The sequence below is a fragment of the Vulpes lagopus genome, chromosome 6 (genome assembly GCF_018345385.1).
Source record: "Vulpes lagopus strain Blue_001 chromosome 6, ASM1834538v1, whole genome shotgun sequence".
Lineage (NCBI taxonomy): Eukaryota > Metazoa > Chordata > Mammalia > Carnivora > Canidae > Vulpes > Vulpes lagopus.
Genome location: NC_054829.1, coordinates 87572850 through 87595394, shown reverse-complemented (window position 1 = coordinate 87595394; position 22545 = coordinate 87572850). Strand labels below are relative to the sequence as shown.

Below are 22545 nucleotides of genomic sequence, written 5' to 3'. Positions count from 1 at the left end.
ATTTAACATACACAAATAATCCATGTAATTTACCACTCAACAGACTAAAAATGAAAATCTGTTCAATCACTTCAATAGTTTGAGAATAGCATTTCACAAAATTCAACACTCATAGTTTTAAGAAAAATTACTAAGTATTAGGGATCTTGATAACTTGATAAAAGGAATCCAAGGAAAACCTTTCAGTGTGAACAAAACACATGGTTAAAATGAATATTTTTCCACTAAAATCGGGATCAAGACAAGGATATCTACTTTTATCACTTCTATTCATCACTGTACTAGAGTTCACTCAGTAAACTAAGGAAGGAAGATGAAATATAAAACACACAGGGTCAGGAAGGAAGAAATAAAACTGACTTGTAGACAACACTATCACTTATGTAGAAATTCACAAGGGCTGCACAAAAAAAATGCTACTAGAACTATTAAGAGACCTTAAAAAGGTGATTCAAGATCAATATGCAAAAAATTAACCATATTTCTATATATTATATAAAATTCTATATAATTTCTACAGAATACCAAAGAAATTAAAACTTAAATTGTTTTAAAAATACCATGTATAATTACATCAAATATATGAAGTATTTAGAAACAAAATATGTGCAAGACCTATTTCTTGGGAAGTACACAATATTGCTAAGGAAATAAAGACAGCCCAGAAAATGGAGATGTATACCATGTTCATGAATCAGAAGATTCAATATTGCTAAAATGTCAATCTCCCCAAATAGGTCTAGAGACTCAAAGTGATCCCAATGAAAATCCCAGTGGACTTCTGGATAAAAACTGAAAGGCTGACTCTCAAGTTTATATGCAAAGCCAAAGACCTAGAATAGCCAAAATATTTTTAAATATTTTTATTCAAATCAATTTAAGTAACATATACTGTATTATTAGTTTCAAAGGTAGAATTCAGTGATTCATCAGTTTTATACAACACCCAGGGCTCATTACTTCAAATGCTCTCCTTCTAATGCCCATCACCCAGTTACCCCATGCATGCCCCTTCCTACTCCCCTCCAGCAACCCTCAGTTTGTTCTCTATAGTTAAAGTCTCTTACGGTTTGCCTCCCTCTCTATTTCCGTCTTATTTTATTTTTCCTTCCCTTCCTCTATGTTCATCTGTTTTGTTTCTTAAATTCCATGAATGAATGAAATCATATGGTATTTGTCTTTCTCTGACTCACTTATTTCTACAATAGCCAAAATATTCTGAAAAAGAAAAACAAGGTCAGATTTAAACTATCTGGACTATGTACTTTAAAAGTTTACTGTAAAGCTACAATAATCAATACAGTGTAATACTGATTAAAGACAGGTATGTAGATTAACAGAACAGAATGTCCAGAAATTGATCAGTACACACATGGATCAGTACAACTAATTTTCAAAGGTACCATGGTAATTCAGTAGGAGCTAAAGTCTTTCTTTCAACCACGGTACTGAAAAATGGATATCCATATGCAAAAAATAAACTTTGACCATTATCTCACAAACATACAAAATATTAAATTCAAACAGAACATAGACCAAAATTTAAGAGCTAAACTATAAAATTTGATGGAGGAAATTTAGGAGAAAAAGCACGGTAATCTTGGGCTAGATAAAATTCTTAAAACACAAAACATAAAACACAGCCCAGGTGGCTCAGCGGTTTAGCGCCGCCTTCAGCCCAGGGTGTGATCCTGGGGACCTGGGATCGAGTCCCATGTCAGGATCCCTGCATGGAGCCTGCTTCTCTCTCTCTGCCTGTTTCTCTACCTCTCTATCTCTCTCAAGAATAAATAAATAAAATCTAAAAAAAACAAAACACACACACAAAAAAACATGAATCCTAAAAGCAAAAATTGATAGCTGGATTTCTACAAAATAAAAATTTTTGTTCTTCAGAAAAAAAAAATTTCTTTGCTCTTCAAAAGACACTTGTCAAAAAAATGAAAAGGAAAACCACAGATTGGGATATTTGCAAAATATTTGATAAAAGTCTTCATACTGAATATATAGATTACTATTATATCTCAAGAATAAGACAAGCAGTGGAATGCCTGGCTGGTTTAGTCATAAGAGCAAATGGCTCTTGATCACAGGATTGTAAGTGTGAGCCTCACACTAGGTGTAGGGATTCTTAAACTCTTAAAAAAAAAATTAAGGAAAGCATTTTTATTTTTTTTAATGGGAACATACTCAAATATTCATTTTGCCAAAAATAAGACATATGAACAGCTAAATATAAGCACACAAAAAGTTGCTCAAGATCATTAGTCATTAGTGAAATGCATACTAAACCCACTATGAGATTCTATTCCAATGGCTAAAATTTAAAAGATGGACAATATTAAGTGATGGTAAGGATGGGGAACAACTAGAACTCTTATGAACTGCTGGTAGAAATTTAAAATAGTACTGTCACTGTGGAAATCTGGCAGTTTCTTATAAAATTACCATATAAATCAGCTCCTATGAATTTACTCAAGAAAAATTAAAAATAGGTCTACCAAAAGAAATTGTACTCAGATATTCTTAGCAATTTTACTCAAAGCAGCCCAAACTGGAAAGAAAAAAAAAAAGGTCCATTACCTGAAAAATGGATAAACAACATTATATCCATAAAATGGAGTACTATTCAGCAACAAAATATGACGAACATATGCAATAATATATGAATCTCATAAGCACCATTTTAAAAAGCCAGACACAAAAGATTATATATGATTCCACTTATATAAAATCCTAGAAAAGTCAAAACTGTAACAACAAAAAGCAGATGTAGGGAAAAAACACAAGAAAGGTTAGGATAAAAGAAATGTTCTCAATCATGACTGTGATGGCCACCTGATCCTCTATGACTGGTAAAACTCCTTATGGGAGCCTGATGTGGGACTTGATCGCAGGACCCCAAGATCATGACCTGAGCCAAAGGCAGGTGCTCAACCACTGAGCCAACCAGGCACGCCAAGAAAGCTGATTTTAAAATGCAATATAGGGGATTCCTGGGTGGCTCAGCGGTTTAGTGCCTGCCTTCAGTCCAGGGTGTGATCCTGGAGTCCCGGGATCAGGTTCCCCGTCGGGCTCCCTGCATGGAGCCTGCTTCTCCTTCTGCCTATGTCTCTGCCTCTCTCTCAGTCTGTGTCTCTCATGAATAAATAAATAAAATATTTTAAAAAATAAAATAAAATAAAATGCAATACATCCATCAACTAAACTATGAGTTTATCATATGCAAGATTCTATATATATTAGAAATCAAAGAGAAGATATGATTCTATTTTCCCATATTTTTATTTAAATTCTAGTTAATAGGGATCCCTGGGTGGCGCAGCGGTTTGGTGCCTGCCTTTGGCCCAGGGCACGATCCTGGAGACCCAGGATCGAATCCCACATCGGGCTCCTGGTGCATGGAGCCTGCTTTTCCCTCTGCCTGTGTCTCTGCCTCTCTCTCTCTCTCTCTGTGACTATCATAAATAAAAAATAAATAAATAAATAAATAAATAAATAAAATAAAATAAAATATAAAATAAAATAAAATAAAATAATAAAATAATAAAATAAAATAAAATAAAATAAAATAAAATAAAATAAAATAAAATAAAATAAATAAATAAATTCTAGTTAATATAATGTGCAATATCAGTTTCAGGAGAATTCAATGATTCATCAGTTACATACAACACCCAGTGCTCATGACACATGAGCTCATGAGCTTATGACAAGTGCTCTCCCTAATACCCATCCCCCACCTCCCTCCATCAACCCTGTTTGTTCTCTATCATTAAGAGTCTCTTATGAAAAAAAAAAAAGAGTCTCTTATGGTTTGTGCCCCCTCTCATTTTTTTCCTCCTCCCATGTGTTAATCTGTTGTTTCCTAAATTCCACGAGTGAAATCATATATTGTCTTTGACTTATTTCACCTAGCATTATACACTAGCTCCACCCTTGTCATTGCAAATGGCAAGATTTCATTCTTTTTGATGGCTGAGTAATACTCTAGTGTGTGTGTGTGTGTGTGTGTGTGTGTGTGTGTATCACTTCTTTATCCACTGATTAGTCAATGGACATTTGGGCTCTCTCCATAGTTCGGCTATTGTTGATAATGCTGTTATAAACATCTGGGTGCATGTATCCCTTTGAATCTATATGTTTGTATCCTTTGGATAAATATGTAGTAGTACAATTACTGGGTTGTAGGGTAGTTCTGTTTTTAACTTTTTGAGGAACCTCCAGGCTGTTCTCGAAAGTGACTGCACCAGTTTGCATTCCCATCAGCAGTACAAGAGGGTTCCTCTCTCTCTGCATCCTTGCCAATACTTATTTCCTGTGTTTTGAATTTTAGCCATTCTAATAGGTGTGAGGTGGTATCTCATCATGATTTTGATTTGTATTTCCCTGATAAGTGATGTTGAACATCCTTCCATGTGTCTCTTAGCCATCTGGATGTCTTCTTTGGAAAATTTCCATTCATGTCTTCTGCCCACTTCTTAACTGGATTATTTGGTTTGGGGGTATTGAGTTTCATAAGTTTTTTTTATACATTTTGGATACTAACCCTTTATCAGATCTGTCATTTGCAAATATCTTCTCCCATTCTGTAGGTTGCCTTTTAGTTTTGTTGACTGTTTCCTTCACTCTGTAGAGGTGTGGTTGTTTTTTTTTTTAAGATTTTATTAATTTATTTGAGAGAGCGAGCACGTGCGTGGGGGTAGCAGGGGAGAGGCAGAGGGAGAAGCAGACTCCCCACTGAGCTAGGAACTCAACTCAGGGCTCAGTCCCAGGACCCCAAGATCATGACCTGAGCCAAATGAAGATGTTTAACCATCTGGGCCACTCAGGCTCCCCTGTGCAGAATGTTTTATCATGATGCTCTCACAATAATATATGTTTGCTTTTGTTTCCCTGGCCTCCAGCAACGTGTTTAGTAAGACACTGCTGCGTTTTCCTCTGGATTTTGGTGGATTCATTTCACATTTAGGTCTTTCATCCATTTTGAATTCATTTTTGTGTATGGTGTGAGGAAATGGTCCAGTTTCATTCTTCTGCATTGTTGCTGTCCAGTTTTCCCAACACCATTTGAAGAGGCTATCAAATAAAATATGATTCTGCATTCAAGTTCCCTCTAACTGAAGAAGAAAACAGGGCCTATAAACTGATGTTATAGCACACCGTAATGAAAGGGGCATGTGCAGTCTACTAAAGGCAGCCCATGTGACAGGCATTTAATCCAGCCTATGCATGGGGGAGAGAGAGTTAAAGGAGGCTTCTTGGAAGAGGGAACATCCCAGGTGTGCCCTGAGTGATAAACTGCCAGTTATTAATTCACCCACCTACCCATCTATCCACCATGATTGAAAAATCTCTAACAGAAGACAGACTATTATAGTGAGGGAAATCCAATGACAAAATTTGCACAGCATATTATGAAGACAAAGGATGAATCATCAAATCAGCCTGAAAGGGCCTAGAGACAGCTTCATCAGAGTCAATATTCAGAAGGGAGTCTTTTCTGAATACATACATCTGGCTCCATCCTAGCCCTTGAATCAGCAAATTTAGGAAGATCACATGCTTTCTGGTTTTTTTAATTGTCCAACTGATTCTAATATTAAGAAATATTGCATTAAAAAGTCTTCATGACACTGGATTTGGCATTTGGATTTCTTGGCTATGACACCAAAGGCACAGGCAAAGAAAAGAAAGATGATTTGGACTTCGTGAGAATTCAAAAAAATTTTATGCATCAAAAGACACTTTCAATAGAGTCAAAAGGCAACCCAAGAACAGGGAAATATGCTGCAATTTGCATATCTGATAAGAAAATAAGATTAAAAAAAAAAAAAGAAGAGAGAGAATAAGATCCAGAATATATAGAAAACTCCTAAAACTTAACAAAAAGACAACCCAATTCAAAATGTAGAAAGGACTTGAAAACACATTTCTCCAAAGAAGATACTTAAATGGCCCATAAGCACATGAAAGGATGCTCAATATCATTAATCATTAGAGAAATGCAAACCAAAATTATAGTAATATACCACCTCACACCCATTAAGATGGCTACTATCAGAAAAACAGAAAATAACAAGTGTTGATGAGGATGGGGAGAAATTAGAGCCCCTGTGCACTGTTGATGGGAACGTAAAATGGTACAGCCCCTAGGGAAAACAGTATGATGCTTCCTCAAAAGATTAAAGATAGAATTACTATATGATACAGCAATTCTACTTCTGGGTAGAAAAGAACTGAAAATAGGGTCTCAAAAAAGTATCTGTACATTCGTGTTCTTAGAAGTATTATTCACAATAGCAAATACATGGAAGTAACCAAAATGTCCATTGACAGGTTGATTGCAGTTGAGTCGTTGCCTCGGCCTGACCTGGACATTGAGGCCCACAGTGCTGGCTCTTTGTACACTGTCGCTCCTGCCAACCCGCAGGATGGCCCACAAGCAGATCTACTACTCAGACAAGTACTTCGATGAGCACTACAAGTACTGGCATGTCATGTTACCCAGAGAACTTTCCAAACAAGTACTGAAAACCCATCTGATGTCTGAAGAGGAGTGGAGGAGACTTATGTCCAACAGAGTCTAGGCTGTGTTCATTACATGATTCATGAGCCAGAACCACATTTTCTTCTCTTTAGATGACCTCTTCCAAAAGAGCAACAAAAATGAAGTATAACTGGGGATTGTCAATTAAATGTTTTTCAAATTTAATGTATATGTGTATAGAAGGTAGTATTCAGTGAATACTTAAAAAAATGTACAAATTGTTAATCCATACCTGTGCATCAGCTGTATTCTTCACAGCAACAGAGCTCAGTTAAATGCAACTGCAAGTAGGTTATTGTAAGGTGTTCAAGATGAATTTCTTCTCTTAATATAAGTGCCTGTTTCACTTTGCCTGTTACTTTTTAAAATAAGGTTTGTTTGTATGTTGCATTAAAAAAATGTCCATTGACAGATGAAGGAATAACAAAATGCAGTACATCACAGTATGCAACATTATTCAGGCTTAAAAAAAGAAGGAACTCTGACACATGTTACAACATGGATAAAACTTGAGGCAATTATGCTAACTGAAATAAGACAATCAAAAAGACATATATTGTATGATTCCACTTGTATAAAGTAGTTTAGAGCAGTCAAAATCAGAAAGCAGAATGGTGGCTGCCAGAGGCCTGGGGGAAGAGGGACATGGGGCATTACTGTGTCAGTTTTACAAGATGAAAAAAGAGTGTTAGAGGCATATGGTGTGAATGGTAGCACATTTTAAATGTATTTAATACTACTGAACCGTACCCTGAAAATTGGTTAGGAGTGAATTTTGTGCATTTTGCCACACAAAACACTGCATCAATTCTGAACTTGTTAAATACATGGAGCACCCATTATATCAATAATGCTAAAATTTCTAGCACTTGTTCCCTGCTTTCTACATACCAAGGACTCTTTGAAGTACTTGATATGCTTTCTCTCACTTAATCTTCACAATAACCCTGAGGTAGGCACTCTTATGGACAGATCTGATTTTCTAAAAAAAAATGTCTCAGACCCTCATACTCTGCTAACAAGAATGCAAAAACGGTACAACCACTGTGGAAAGTAGTGTGCAGTTCTTAGAAAGTTAAACCCGGTTACACTATGACCCAACAATTCCACTCCTAGGTATATACCCAAGAGAAATGAAAACATATATCCACACAAAAACTTGTATACAAATGTCCATAGCAGCATTATTAATAATATCCTAAAAGACCATCTACTAACCAAGTACACACAAAATGTGGTATATCAATACAATGAAATATTTGGCAACAAAAAGGAGTGAAATAGAAGCTATAAATTTTAAAAACATGCTAAATTAAAATCAGCAAGTCACAGAAGACCACATACTTATGATTTCATTTACATAAAGTATCCAGAATGGGCTACTCTATAAAGACAAAAAGATGAGCGGTTGCCCACGGCCAGTGGTTGGAGAATGGGAGAAGAGCTGGATGACAGCTAACGTTAAGAGGTCTCTTTTGGGGTGAGGAAAATGTTCTAAAATTGATCACGGTATGGGTGCATAACTGTGAATATACTAAAAAACCGCCAAATTACATACCTTACATGGGTAAACAGCATGGTACGTGAATTATACCTAATAAAGCTATTATTAAAAATAAAGAGGTCTCAGGGGGAAGAATAGGTACAAACCTAAGTCAGCAGCTGTCACTGCAATGCAAGTGTAATTACCTACCACAGAAGCAATCACATGGGTTCTCATTCTGGAATACTTACAGCTTTAAGATACAAAAGAAACTCAACACATACTTGGGTAAAGAAACTAAGACATATAGGATGTCAACACTCAATATACTTGGGTCCTCTGCACCAATAATATTTAGTTGACCTCTGAATAACATAGGTTTGAACTGCATGGGTCCACTTACATGTGGATTTTTCTTTTTTACAAATACAGTATGATACTATAAATGTATTTTTTTCTTCCTTATGATTCTCTTGACATTTCTTTTTCTCTAGGTTTCCTCTTTATTCTAAGAATACAGTATAGAATACATATGACATACAAAACATGTGTTAATCGACAGTTTATGTTATCAGCAAGGCTTCCAGTCAACCACAGGCTATTAGTAGTCAAGTTATAAGGAAGGCAAAGGTTATACACAAATTTGAGACAGCACAGGGGTCAGTACCAAACTCCTGTGTTGTTCATGAGTCTACTGTAATTCCAACTCATTTCATAAATACTTCCCAAAAACAAATCAGGCAAATCTCCTGGAGTGCAGGCAGTATTTCTTGGAGTACCTTTCTTTCTCAGTTTCACACCTGTAGAAATGGAGATCACTACAGGCCAACAAGCAAATGCCTGACTGCTGAAGCTACATAAGCCTGTCTAGAAATAAATTCCACATAAGAGTGACAGGAAGGAAAAATCAAAGGGATGTAAAATTTTTTTGATAAAGTTTTGGCTTGACTTTTTTTTTTCAGGGAACTGCAATGAACTTTCTTGATTTCAGGAATATTTGATACACATTATACACAACATAATGACTCAATATTTGTACATATTGTGAAATGATCACAATAAATCTAGTTAATATCCATCACCATACCTAGTTATAATTTTTTTCTTGTTATGAGAGCTTTTAAGATTTACTCTCTTAAAAAAAAAAAAAAAAAAGATTTACTCTCTTAGCAACTTTCAAATACACAGTATTGTTACTGAAGGCTGTACTTACATATGCCAAACACTATTTTAGGTATTGGGAAATAGAAAACAGCCCCAAAGCTCATGGAGCTTAAATAAAAGAGAGACCAGATAGAATGCAGTATAACAGATATGCCAGAACTATGAAGAAAAATAAGCAATGAAGAGAAACAGGAGGTCTAGGACCAAGTAAGGGGAGAAATTCAAAGGGCAGTGAAGTGAGGGAGATGGGTTCAGGGATGGCTTCAAGGTTTTTGACCTGAGAGCTGGAACTGCCATATACAAATATAAAGAAAACAAGGTGGAGAACAGGTTTAGGGGAAAAAATCAGGTTTGGCTTGGGATGTTAAATTTAAGATGCCAATTACACATCCAAGTGAAGATCTTAAATGGACACCAAGTTTGAAATTCAGTTAAAATGAGGCTGGAAATAATTTATGAGTCATCAGTATAAAGATGGTACCCAAAGCTTTAACTTGTGACTATCCATCGTATTTATTCAACCTCTTCCCTAGAGTATGAGCAAGCTATTTCCATTACCTTGCCACTGAAAACACTGCTGCAGTAAGCATCCTTAGAAGTATTTTCTTCTGCTATATAATAACACTTTTATTTGTGTAAGGAAGCTTAAAAATAGAACTGCTTATTCAAAAGGTATAACCATTTTAAATTTTACTAACCACAGTTGATTTACAAAAAGACTGCAGTAGCCCACACTGCCTCAATCAGCACATGGCTGTTCCCATTTTCCAAAACCAGTGAGCAGTTGGATATTACTAACTGAAATTTTTTGCCAATCAAATGAATAAAATGGTATCTCATTTTAATCTTCATTTCACTGAACATATTTGCATATATTCATTTGCCGTTTACAAGTGCTCCTCTGTAAAATGCCCATTTTATTACAGGGTTGCTTATCTTTTCCTTATCAACTTAAAGATGCTTTGCTATATTTGAGATATGAAACCTTTATCTGGTAATTCGTGACACTATTTCTCCCAACTTAGACTCATCTTTTGTTTTTTTTGCCTTAGATCACAAAAAAATTAAAAATCTGCCAATCACTTCCTTTATGGCTTCTGGACCACCTGTCTCACTTTAGAATCCCCAAGGTTCTAAATGCATTCCTCTAATTTTTTTTTTTTTTTGTAGTTTTACTTTTTACATTTATGTCCTTCATATATCTGGAAGTTACTTTTGAATATGGAATGAGCTAGATGGTCTAGGTCTATCTTTGCAGATAAAGAGTCAACTCTATCAATTTCACTTATTAAGTACACCATCCTTTCCCACTGAAATACTATGGGATCATATGCCCAAGTCACCTGGGCAGCCATGCAATCTTGACCAGAAATAAATTCTGCACACAAGTGTAAAGAATGTCAAAGCACCCTAGTCCTTAATATAAATATACAAACTACACAAAACAGAGACAAAATTCAGAGTCATAAATTCCATAAAGAAAGAGAACAACAGAAGTGTAAGAAGAGGGGAGCCTGGGTGGCTCAGTGACTGATCATCTGCCTTTGGCTCAGGTCGTGATCCTGGGGTCTTGGAATGGAGTCCCACATCAGGCTCCCTGCAGGGAGTCTGCTTCGCCCTCTGCCTATGCCTCTGCCTCCTGTGTGTGTCTCTGATGAATAAATAAAATCTTTACCGAGGGGGGGAAAAAAAGGAAGCAAAAGAAGACCAATGGCTTCTTCTTGATTTGTGGCTCTGGCCTGATCATGATGACAACTGGAGAGTAGGCACTTAAACTACAACAAAGAAAAGAATTCATTTCTCTTTAATTCTTTGATTACCTCCAGTCTTTCCTGTCACAGAGCTTTTAGTGGTTGGTTTCATCCACATGCACTGAAGCCTGAAGCTCCCCAACTGGACACACGAGGGTCAGTCCCAAGAAGGTCTCTAGAAAGCTCTGTTTGGCTGGAACACTGCAAAAGTTAATGGTTCATTTTAACTGTGGACAAACTTTAAATAGTGTTTTTCTGACCCAAAATAACTCCATCAAGGCAGTTAAACGGTAATTCATAAAGTGATGTAACAAAGGGATGGGGAATGATGAGATGGATTAAGAGTTTGGTTTTTTTCTTGAGCTCATAAAATGACAAGGAAAAGAAATTCCATGGGTCCAGTGACCCTACCTATTCCTGGGTGAAGTGTACAGGCACTCCCCCCCCCCCCCATTCAACCCATGCAGCTGATACAACCCATGCGTGTGTGTGTGCACGTGTGCATGTGTGTGTGTAACAGAGATGAGAAGTCAGGATAGAGAGAGGGAGAGAAATATTGCTCATTGCTCTCTGGGGGCCTGGCCTACCACTTCCTACTCCTAATTACATTGTGTCAATTTAGAAATATAAAAAGTAGCTATTTATAAAACCTTTATAAAGGCTATAAATGAGTCCTCCTCCATGTAAGAGGGTAGCCCATCCTTTATGACAAGCTAGAATAGTAAAGAAAGGATACAGACATCCAGTCAATTTGTATTATATGCCACAACCAAAAGGAGAGCATAAAATAGCCGGAGTATATAAACCCATATATTGTTCACCACCAATGTCTCTACAGTGCAAATATGAAATGCATTCACCAAAACTTCTGTGCTTCAGTGAAGAACAAAGAACAGAAAGATAGGTAAAGCGTGAGCTAACGCTCATAAAGACATCTCAAAAAACTTCCAACTTCTCAAACAGGACTAGCTGGTTTGGGGTATCTCTATTATATACCACCTCACAGTAAACAAAAACATTCCATAATTACCTCAGCCTACTTTCCTCCATATGAAGAAAAAAGCATTTAACTTGTGCCTCCTGGTGAGCTCAGCATGACTGCTATCTCTGCTCTTCTAGCTTTCCTTTCTCTTCTCCTGGTTGCCAATATTCTTAACTTCCAGCTGGGCTTGGAGGAGAACCTGCATGGCCCATCAAGCAGCCTTCACCTTCTTAAAGGAAACCAGGGCACTTGCATCCAAGGCATAATGCACCACCACCCCCCGCCCCCCCTCCCTGTTTCTGCACTATTTTGATTCTGTGCCCCACAGCCTCTGAGCACAGGCAGAATGGAGAACTTGCTGTCTCATTCAGCACATCTATTTAACCATGATCATACAGCACTAGGCTGATTCCAAATCAATCAATGAAAAATTTCTTTCACAGTATAAAGTGTATTGACCACGAATCTATGCAAAATGGGAAACAGGTTCTTTAAATTGTTAAGAACTCTCTGCAAGCTCTCATTAACAAGACTTGTAAAGAGGGGGAAAAAAAGAGCCCTAAATTGGTGCCGCTGCACCAAAATGGCACCTCAAAAAATAAAAAACAGAAACTTCATTCATTTCACTTGTGGGTTTTACCCAAAGAAAGCAAAAACACCTAATTAGAAAAGCTATAAGCACCCCTCTATGTACTGCAGCATTATTTATGATAGCCGAGTTATGGAAGCAACCCAAGCGTCTGTCCATATATAAATGGGTAAAAAAGATGTGGCATATATGCAGACAGTAAAATACTACTCAGATATAAGAATGAGATCTTGCCATTTGTGACAACATGAATGGACCTAGAGAGTATTACACTAAGTGAAAGAAATCAGAAAAAGACAAATACCATATAATTTCACTTATATGAGGAATCTAAAAGCCAAATGAATAAACAAGCAAAAAAAAAAAAAAAAAAAAAAAACCAGAAACAGACCCATAAATACAGATAACTGGTGGCTGCCAGAGGGAAGGGGGAGTGAGCAAAATGGGAGAAGCAGAGTAGGAGGTGTTGGCTTCCAGTTACAGAATGAATAAGTCACAGGGATGAAAAGTACAGCACAGGAAATATAGTCAACTGTTAGTGCAATAGCATTAAGGAAAAACAAAAAGAGCCTTATATGATGCTCTTCCTAGCAATATGAATAACCCCAAACAGTTGACAGCTGAAATGCTATTGTGACTAAACCTCATGGAAAGTTCTCAGACACTCTCAAATTTTAATGAGGTAAATCATAGTCCTTTGAAAGTCTGAGTCCACTGCAAATGTTTTCATTTCAAGAGCTGATAGAGTATCAAAGGAGAAAAATATCACAAGAAAGAAAATTAAACTTTCCATATAACAGGCTAATTCTGGCATCTAAAAAAACCCCAGCATAGTGGCAAAGCAGACCCTTGCTGGTAAAGCACTTGGGGATAAATGTAGGCTCTAAATCAGGCTCAAAAAATCTTACAACCACATCAGTGAGCTAGAGAATCAGCAAGGAGCAAAATCTTTCCATCACTACAAAATTCCACTCCCATCCATCTACCATTGCCTTATACATAAACTCATACCCACACATTCTGTTTTTTTTTTTTAAAGCCTAACAGTGGAAGGTATTTATATCAATCATATTAACAAATGGATATTCATAGTCACCTGGAAATTTACTTACAGCTGGGGAAAGGTGTGGTGGTAAGGACTGGGAAGTATTGTAAAGGGTATATTTTAATGTTTGCTTCATGATTTTAAATTTGACAGTATTTTTTTTTTTTTTTATGATAGTCACAGAGAGAGAGAGAGGCAGAGACTTAGGCAGAGGGAGAAGCAGGCTCCATGCACCGGGAGCCCGACGTGGGATTCGATCCCGGGTCTCCAGGATCGCGCCCTGGGCCAAACACAGGCGCCAAACCGCTGCGCCACCCAGGGATCCCAAATTTGACAGTTAAATGCAGGAGAATCACTAATAAATGAATGCCTGATTCATGGCCCAAGTGATACTACTTGCTAAAGACACTATTCTCAGACATTCATGATCTTTGCAGACTTTCTAAAAATGGGTTAAACTGATAAAGGTTACTGAGCTGAAGTAGCCATGTCTACTGTAGCTCCCTTTAGAGAAGCTCTGCTGTGTGATACTAAATCCAATGTTAGTTGGAAACACTGTTAGTTGTGAAGCCTCATAAATGGAAATATTGACCATTTAAGTCACTCTTTTATCCTCCGTCCTTAAAATTCTGTGATCTTCTTAAACAAACATCACTCTGATCTTTGTTGATATAAGTTCAGGAACCTCCCAGAACCCATACAGAGCACAGGCAAAGTGACAAAATAGTAAAACCTATGAGACATGTATTTATTTACCACATTTCCTACCCTATGTGCCTACCACACTGTGCCTAGCACTTAAATACAAAGATACAAATTCTTAAGAAATACACCATTCTGGGGGATCCCTGGGTGGCTCAGCGGTTTAGCGCCTGCCTTTGGCAAAGGGCACAATCCTGGAGTCCCGGGATGGAGTCCCGCGATGGAGTCCCGCGATGGAGTCCCGTGTTGGGCTCCCGGCATGGAGCCTGCTTCTCCCTCTGCCTGTGTCTCTGCCTCTCTCTAGGTCCATCATGAATAAATAAATAAAATCTTTAAAAAAAAAAAAAAAAAGAAATACACCATTCCATATCATATATTAATAAACACTACAAAATCATTGCCTCATAATGGTAGCCTTCAGTTTTGTTCGAGGTCAATGTGAAGGTGCTGGTGTTGATTTCATGAAATAACTATAGGTTATAACATGGAGCAATAATAAGACCCTATGATTCCACCTTAAAGCATCAAAGACCCTAGACTGCAAACAATAGGAAATCGGCCTTGTGGAAGATGCTCTGTGTTGGTTCCCCATTAGCCATCACCTACTTTCTCCTTGCACTAGAACCCTTTAACCCTAAAGGTGGGACCCCAGTCCTAGGGGATGAGCCTTGAACTATGCCAAACAGGTATTTCCTATTTCACTTACTCAGGCACACCAGTGACTGGTCTATGATAGGCACGAAACCCAGGCCCGGCCAGTGAGGCAAAGGAAGATGTGGTAGAGGGGGTTCCTAGGCAAGATTTTCCCCATTCTTGAAAGGTAACACAAAAGGAAACTCCCCTTCCTGTCTGCCTTTGAATACAGCTTTGTGAGAATGTGATGCCTGGAACCGTGGCAGTTACCTGGTGACCATGAAGGGACAAGCCCAAGGAAAAAAGACAACAAAGTGAAGATGGCCAAACAGACAGATGGCAAGCACCTGCATGCTTGATGGTGTCCTTGTGCTGATTTAACCAATCCTAGAACGCTCTATAAAGAGATCTTAAGATCTCTTTTACTTATTGTTCCCGTAGAATTTAGCTTAGTACTCTGTTACCTGCAGCTGAAAGCATCCTAACACATGCCCATTTAAATAAAAATTTAAAAAGCAGGGATCAGACCGGTTAAGACTCCAAAATGATTTCTTCTTAAAAAAACAAACAAACAAACAAACAAATGATTTCTTCTTAAGCAACTGCAAAATGCAGAAAGGAAAACCACTTAGCTTCTTTCAGGTCATTTAGATCCCTGCTCAAAAGATTCACCCCCATCAAAGCTAACAAGAAGCCTAAAGTAATGACACACAGATATTCAGGTGGGCTCAGCATAAATTGATTGTACTCTATTTTCTGGACCTGTGGCAAGATCAAATCACCTGGCTAACTGTTGCCAAACAGTTCCAATCCTGTAGGAGCATCATACAGTAGCCCTTCCTGTACTATAATGTCCACAGTGGCCTAATTCACTCCACTTCCCTTTGTAATTTTGCACCAGAATGCTGGAGGCAATGTTAACCATAGCACACAGAGAAGATATATCTATCTTCTGTCCGTATGTGGATAACTCATTTTTACAGAGTGCCCAATATATATATGCAAGGTATTTTTTGGGGGACCAATAAGGTAAAAGACCCCAAGAAACTGAAAATAAAGAGTATCTTTAAAAGTCTAAATGTAAGAACTGGCATAATGTGTGAAGCCGCTCTTAACAACCCTAGCTTATAGCATCTCCCTCCCCTGTATGCACACACGACCATTCATCAAATTCTACAGTGTTAAGGGAACCTATAAAAATGATCAAAGTACTTATTTTTGTGTATATATATATGTAATGAATTTATTAATTTAATATGCTGGAATAGTAAGATCAAAAAAATTGTAACGGAAGATGTTAACGTATAATACTACTGGGCCAGGCATTATCCTAAACACCTGAGATAAACTCATTAAATCCTCGTGAAAATCCTAATATGTAGATATTATTATCCACATTTTACTACTAAGAAAACTGGGACACAGAGGTTAAGCAACTTTCCCAGAATCACACAACCAGTGAGTGGCAAAACAAGGATTACAATACAGGAAGTCTGGCTCCAGAGTCCATGCTCTTATTCATTATACTGTCTCCATAATTAGCTAATATTCCAAATTAAAACCATTCACCATAACAATTTCAACTGCTCTGAGTCATTTAATAATTGTAATAGAAATTGCAATACATGTCTTAAAATGAGTGAAAAACAAATCCAAAATCCACAATGATAGGAGACCATATATATCTGCTGGAGAGTTACCAAAGATTTCAACATTTCATGCTATGAAAGGGTATTTACTCAGATTCCAGTAGATCCTAAAGAACTGTAAAATACCAGTTGAATACACATACACCATCCAGACTGGTAAATTCCTTAAAAACATTCTACCTATCTTACATCTATCAAGATCACAGGTCACCAAGGTATAAAAAAGAGAGATCATCAAAATGACAAAATTGTTACCGAAACACAGAAATTCAAAAGTAAAGGGTATCGCTTATCGGCCTTTTGGCTAAGATCAAGTGCAAAAGTAAAGGGTGGACTTACCCACTAATATCATGGAAAATCCCAGGAGAATGACACCATTCCCAAAGCTACCCCTTCTCTGAACCGCTAGATTTCACTCCTCCCACAACCTCACAAACCTAAGATAAACTTGAACTTCCTATGTGTGTGGTTGTAAAAGATGGCATTTGTTAGAAATCTGAATGTAGCACTGTTGGTAATCTGACTCAGACCTGACTCTTCACTACAACTCTTATTTTGACACACTTAGAACCCTGATCACTTGCTCAGCAAATGAAGTAGATTATGTAATCTTTAAAGGAACAACAGGAACACATCTAACATTCCCACCTAGCCTGTTAACTCCCAGAGGGTAGGATCTACATGAAATGCACTGTGTTCTGACAGTAACTATAACAAATGAGGAACCTGGTAGTCTAGTCACTCAGTAAACATCTGCTGAATCAATGACTGAATGATAAGAAGTAAATAATTCAAGGAAATAAAGGGACAAAGAGGCAAATTGCAAGGAAAATAAGATCTATCAACCTGAGAAATGAATTATCATGTGTGTTTTTTCCCCCAGATTATCTGGCACTCAAAAGAGCGTAACTCAAAAGGCTGGCAATCATCTGATGGTTTTAAAGATGAAAAGGGAATTAATTGTTTCTCCATAACTTTAATCAAAACATGTTGAGTATATCTGGCATTTAACCAGTAAATTAAAGAATAGAAGCTTCTTGGTGGCCAAATTTATATCCTTTTTGTTTCTTTTGTATGCAATGAGCAGAAATTAAAAGTAAACAAGAAAACCAGTAAGAGAATAAAATTCTACTGTGCCTTTCCAAGCAACCTGAGGCAAAAAGATGTCTATCAACAAAATTCTAGGATTACTAAAACCAAACTGTCAGCACCCAAGCAAAACTGAAACTCAATTCCCTTTCCTGTTCTCCTTTACATATATATATATATATATATATATATATATATATATATATATATATATATGCCTGGGATATATATATATATATATATATATGCCTGGGATAGATAATACTGACCTATTTTATAGAACTATCATGAGGATTAATCAGCTTAAAAATGTCAAGCTCCTCCAGAGGAAGAGAGATTATAATACCTATATAACCACTTCTACAATTAACAAATGACCTGAGTCTCCTGTATCATGATGCAAAACACCGTTAGTTACTTAAAAGTAACATGGTAAATTTTTAAGTCACAAATAACACCTCACATTAAAGAATATGCTTAGGGCACCTGGGTGGCTCAGTCAATTAAGTGTCTGCCTTTGGCTGAGGTCATGATCCTGGGGTCCTGGGATCAAGCCCTGCATCAGGCTCCCTGCTCAGTTAGGAGCCTGCTTCTCCCTCCGCTTGTGCACACTCTCCCTCTCTCTCTGTGTCAAATAAATAATAAAATTTTTTAAATCTTCAAAAAATTTTAAAATAAAGAATATGCTCATTAATAACATTTTCTACAACTTTCAAGTATCTTTAAAGAAAGTAGGTTGAGTACCGACAGGAAAAAGTAACTTTTGATGAACCACCTCAGAAAATAAAATCATTAAATAACAGTGGCTCCTGAGCTCCAGGTCTCTGAACAGAAAGTTGTCCGCTCAGCTAAAAAGAATTCACCACATGCCATAGGGTTTGATTACTACTGCCGTCACCATCATCAGAAAGGGTTTTGCAGCCTCCTAAGCCACCTGCCACTCCTAATGAGGAAGGGATGGGGCTCCTAACAGTGCAATGCTGAGATCTGAACATTTCTGCCTTTTATATCAGAGTTACGCCCATAGAAACATGCACTTCAGTAATAGGAAGTCATTACAGGATGTCTTCTATTTCCTTTTAGCTCAGCTAGTTTGCTCTTCCCCAAAAGCTGATTAACATGACAGAGTTACCGTGTCCTTCAGACGCCCGAGAGGAACTTGATAAGCTAGCTGAAAGTGTTACTTCTACCAGGGTTAGCAGCAACCATAGCTCTGGGAATCGATGCTTTTGAGATATTCTGCTTTATAAACCTCATTTATCAAACAGTGGGAGAGCTGTTACATATGGTGATGGGCATTATGGAAATGCTTAGGTTGAATACAAAATGTGAATGTAAATTGGATTAAATTACCTGCAAAAAAGAGAAACTAACTCAGGAGGAAGTAAAAGGAACCAATCATAGATATGAATCAAACAGGGCTGCACAGAAATGTTAAGAGTCTGCTTATAAATGGTTACCCTTGAGGTTTCCTATGAAAAGGTTTCCTGGAATGTCAATGAAGAATTTTAAAAATTTAACACAGTGAAGTTAGATTAAATAATTGCACCTACCACAGTCCTTGCCTACTCAAAATAGGAAGAAAGGTTAAAAGAGGTTTACATAAATCCAGACAACCCTAATAACACAAGGATTAGCTGATGCTAAAATCCCAATATGAAAAATCAGAGTATGCATGAGGAAAGGAGACTGCTGAAGAATACAGTGCTGACAATGTGGCTGGATGGGAATAAAAGAAGCAGAGTAAACTAAGGTAAAATTCTTGAATTTTTTTTCCTATGGGCAACTAGTTTCTATTTTAGTTTAACAAAATATTTTAAGATGTGCTTAATGTTCAGTTATAGTTTAGGTACTTTACTTAAAAAATCATATTTTGGAAAAATACTCATGCTTTGCTTGCTTTATTAAAAAAAGGAAAAAAATTAAAAATAAAAAAAAATTAAAAGGAGAGGAGGCACACAGGTCTTCCTATATAATGTAGTTTTGTAACTCTAGATCTTCAAAAATTATGAGATGAATTCCTGGGCAAAAACATGAGGAAATTAGTAATAATCCTACAATGCCTCACCACTGAAACTAACACTGATTTTGGGGAAGATTTGGTAAAGTTGATAATTACAATGTGATGGGGAGAATGAAAGAGAGAAAAGTCATATGGGAGAGTAATATGCAAAAGTTAGAACCAGTACTTTTATTTTTAAAAGCTGGACACTGAGTTTAGGTGGGACTTTGATATTCTGTCCATAAAAAAAAAAAATGCTTCTGGCAGTCATAGGACTCCTTTCCTTTGGACAAAGCACAAATGAATGAGTCAGAGACACACCTCAGCTAGAAGCCCAGGCTACCCAACACGCTGGGAAAATATCCCCATCACACACAGAGACATGCACAAAGTTGGTCACATAAGGGCAGTACAAAGAAGAGAAATGAGAGTACCTCACGAACAGCAAAAGTAATGGGTAACTATTAGATGTTCTCAACGAAGAAAAAAAGAAACCTTTCATAATAATTGTGGAGTGCTTTATAGCACTGCTATGTCAAAGGTATAGGATTCCTCCAAAAAAATGAATGTGTGTACCTTGCAACCATGCCAGTTAGAGACAAAGTAAATAAACTGATCAACTGGCAGGACAGATTCATGGCACACGTTCTAACAGAAGACTCTCATCCCGTTGCATCCCCTACCTCCTCGTTTCCACCTTTCCCTCACTCTTTTTAATCCCTCATAAGACAAAGTTTTTTGGTCTGGCCAATGATGTCAACCTAAAATCACAAACCTGCCTACTGCCCCCAGAAGCATCCTGAGAAAGTGGTCTTTCTCTCAAGTCCCACCCAGGCCCCAAAACAGCACAGGGTGCGGGGTAGCATTCCTGGGAGCTAGAGCCAGCACATCTCACAAAAACAGGGTCTGTCACTGACATTCCACACACACACCCCCCACCCCGCCACCATTCCTAGCTGCTCTCCAGGTCACAGTTCTCAATAAACACATGTAGAAAACAAGCTCATTCTTTTTCCCACTCATTAAAAATAAACCCAAACGGTCCCCAATTTAGAACACATCTACCAATGAAAAAAAGTTAAAGAGAGGGAGGTGCCCACCCACATAATCTTTCCATTCAAAGAGGCACTATTTCACAGCTGCTATGGAGTTTATAATTAACAGACAAGCTTAACCAACAACAGAAATTTCTGGAATCTACTGTAATTTACACTAGGGCCTTGCTTATTACAAATTTAGATTACAAACACAGGCTGGATTCTATGATTGAATCCAAAAGCCTTCTTGATACACCTCTAGCTCAAGTCTCTTGTTATCAGTCGTCAGCCTTGCCTACAGGGAGTGGCTGCAGGCTGAGGCATTGGCCTGACCCAATGTGCAGGCAGAAGCAATGACTGACTGTTCCTGCTCACTCATTCCTAGAGCCCATAAACCACCCACCACTGGCTCCACGGAGCTGTCAGGAGGCTCCACTGGAACAATGTCACATTGCACTGAGATGCGTTCACCATGGTGCCTCCCACAGGTCTTTGCTCTGGCTGGACTGCAAGCTTTCTGTTTCCTTTCTCATCTGCCACCCCAGGTTGAATCCTCTCACCCCAGGTTCTAAGACATAGATGGGGAGTGGGAGGTGGGACTGAAGGGCAGGCGACGATGGAAGGCAGAGTAAAAGAGCAGACAGAGAAGAAGGTGAGAGCAGGGCAGCCTTCACAGGCCACAAGGTAGCTTTGCGAGTAGTCTTTACCATTTGAATCTATTGCATCAAGAGCTACACTACAATAGAAAGTCTCTCTCTCTCTCTCTCTCTCTCTTTTTTTTAAAAGATTTTATTTATTCATGAGAGACACAAAGAGAGAGAGAGAGAGAGAGAGAGAGGGGCAGAGACACAAGCAGAGGGAGAAGCAGGCTCCATGCAGGGAGCCCAACGTGGGACTCGATCTCGGGTCTCCAGGATCAGGCCCTGGGCTGAAGGCGGTGCTAAACCCCTGAGCCACCCGGGCTGCCCAGGAAGTCTCTTTTTTACAGGAAAGGGAACTGAGGCTCAGAAATACAGTCATAGACAGGTAATGCCTCACTAGGACTCACCCTAACTGTGAATTCACCCTAACTGTATTGTCTCCGCCGTCCTGGAAAGATCTCCTTTCACCCTACACCACCAGCCTTGCCACACTACTCAACATTCCCTGAACAACGACTGTGCCCTGATACTTATACCTTTAAAAATAAACAATCACAGGGTACACTCAGGTGTGTGCAATAAGCTGAGTGTTCCTGCCACATTCATACACATACACACTTGCTGAAGTCCTACTCATCCTTCCTACTTGACCCCCAAAGGCAGAATGAATCCCCTCCCCCAGGTGCCTCCAGCATATTCTTCAACTTACTTCACACATCCTTCCACAGGGGTTCTCTGAAGCCATATCATCACTACCTCCCTCTCATCTAGTTCTTCGAACCTGGCACAGTGCTTAGCCTAAAATGCTAAACACAACCATGCTGCCAAAATTGGCAAATGAACACCCAATGAGGAGGAAAAATTAGGTGAACATGCTTCCGATATTGACTGCATGAGGATTACAAATCCACAAAGCGATCATAATATCTTAGCATTCAATTACTGGGGAAAATCTATTTCTCTTAACTCTAAACTAACTAGTCAACCTCCCTCCCTTGGCCAGTAATATTACATATGTTAACTAATAAGACAAAAAATGAAAGTCTGGTTTTCTGACAAAAGATTTGAACTGGGGCACATGGGTGACTCAGTGGTTGAGGTCATGATCCCAGGGTCCTAGGATCAAGTTCCATCAGGCTACCGGCAGGGAGCCTGCTTCTCCCTCTGCCTGTGTCTCTGCCTCTCTCTCTCTCTCTGTGTGTGTCTCTCATGAATAAATAAATAAAAT

At 38.1% G+C, this 22545-nt stretch overlaps 1 protein-coding gene and 1 pseudogene across 8 annotated transcripts in view; one reads left to right on the top strand and one right to left on the bottom strand.

Annotated features, from left to right (window-relative positions):
- The window catches only part of HERC3 (HECT and RLD domain containing E3 ubiquitin protein ligase 3), a 114486-nt gene that overhangs the window by 77350 nt on the left and 14591 nt on the right, over window positions 1-22545 (bottom strand). Inside the window, exon 2 of one of the 8 annotated variants that reach the window (XM_041757953.1) lies at window positions 11018-11149. The exons of the other annotated variants lie outside the window; for them this stretch is intronic. Coding sequence (XP_041613887.1) covers window positions 11018-11066 — 49 coding nt within the window. The 5' untranslated portion in view covers window positions 11067-11149. The remainder of the gene's footprint in view (window positions 1-11017; window positions 11150-22545) is intronic. 8 annotated transcript variants of the gene reach the window in all.
- Window positions 6212-9148, top strand: LOC121492776 (annotated as a pseudogene).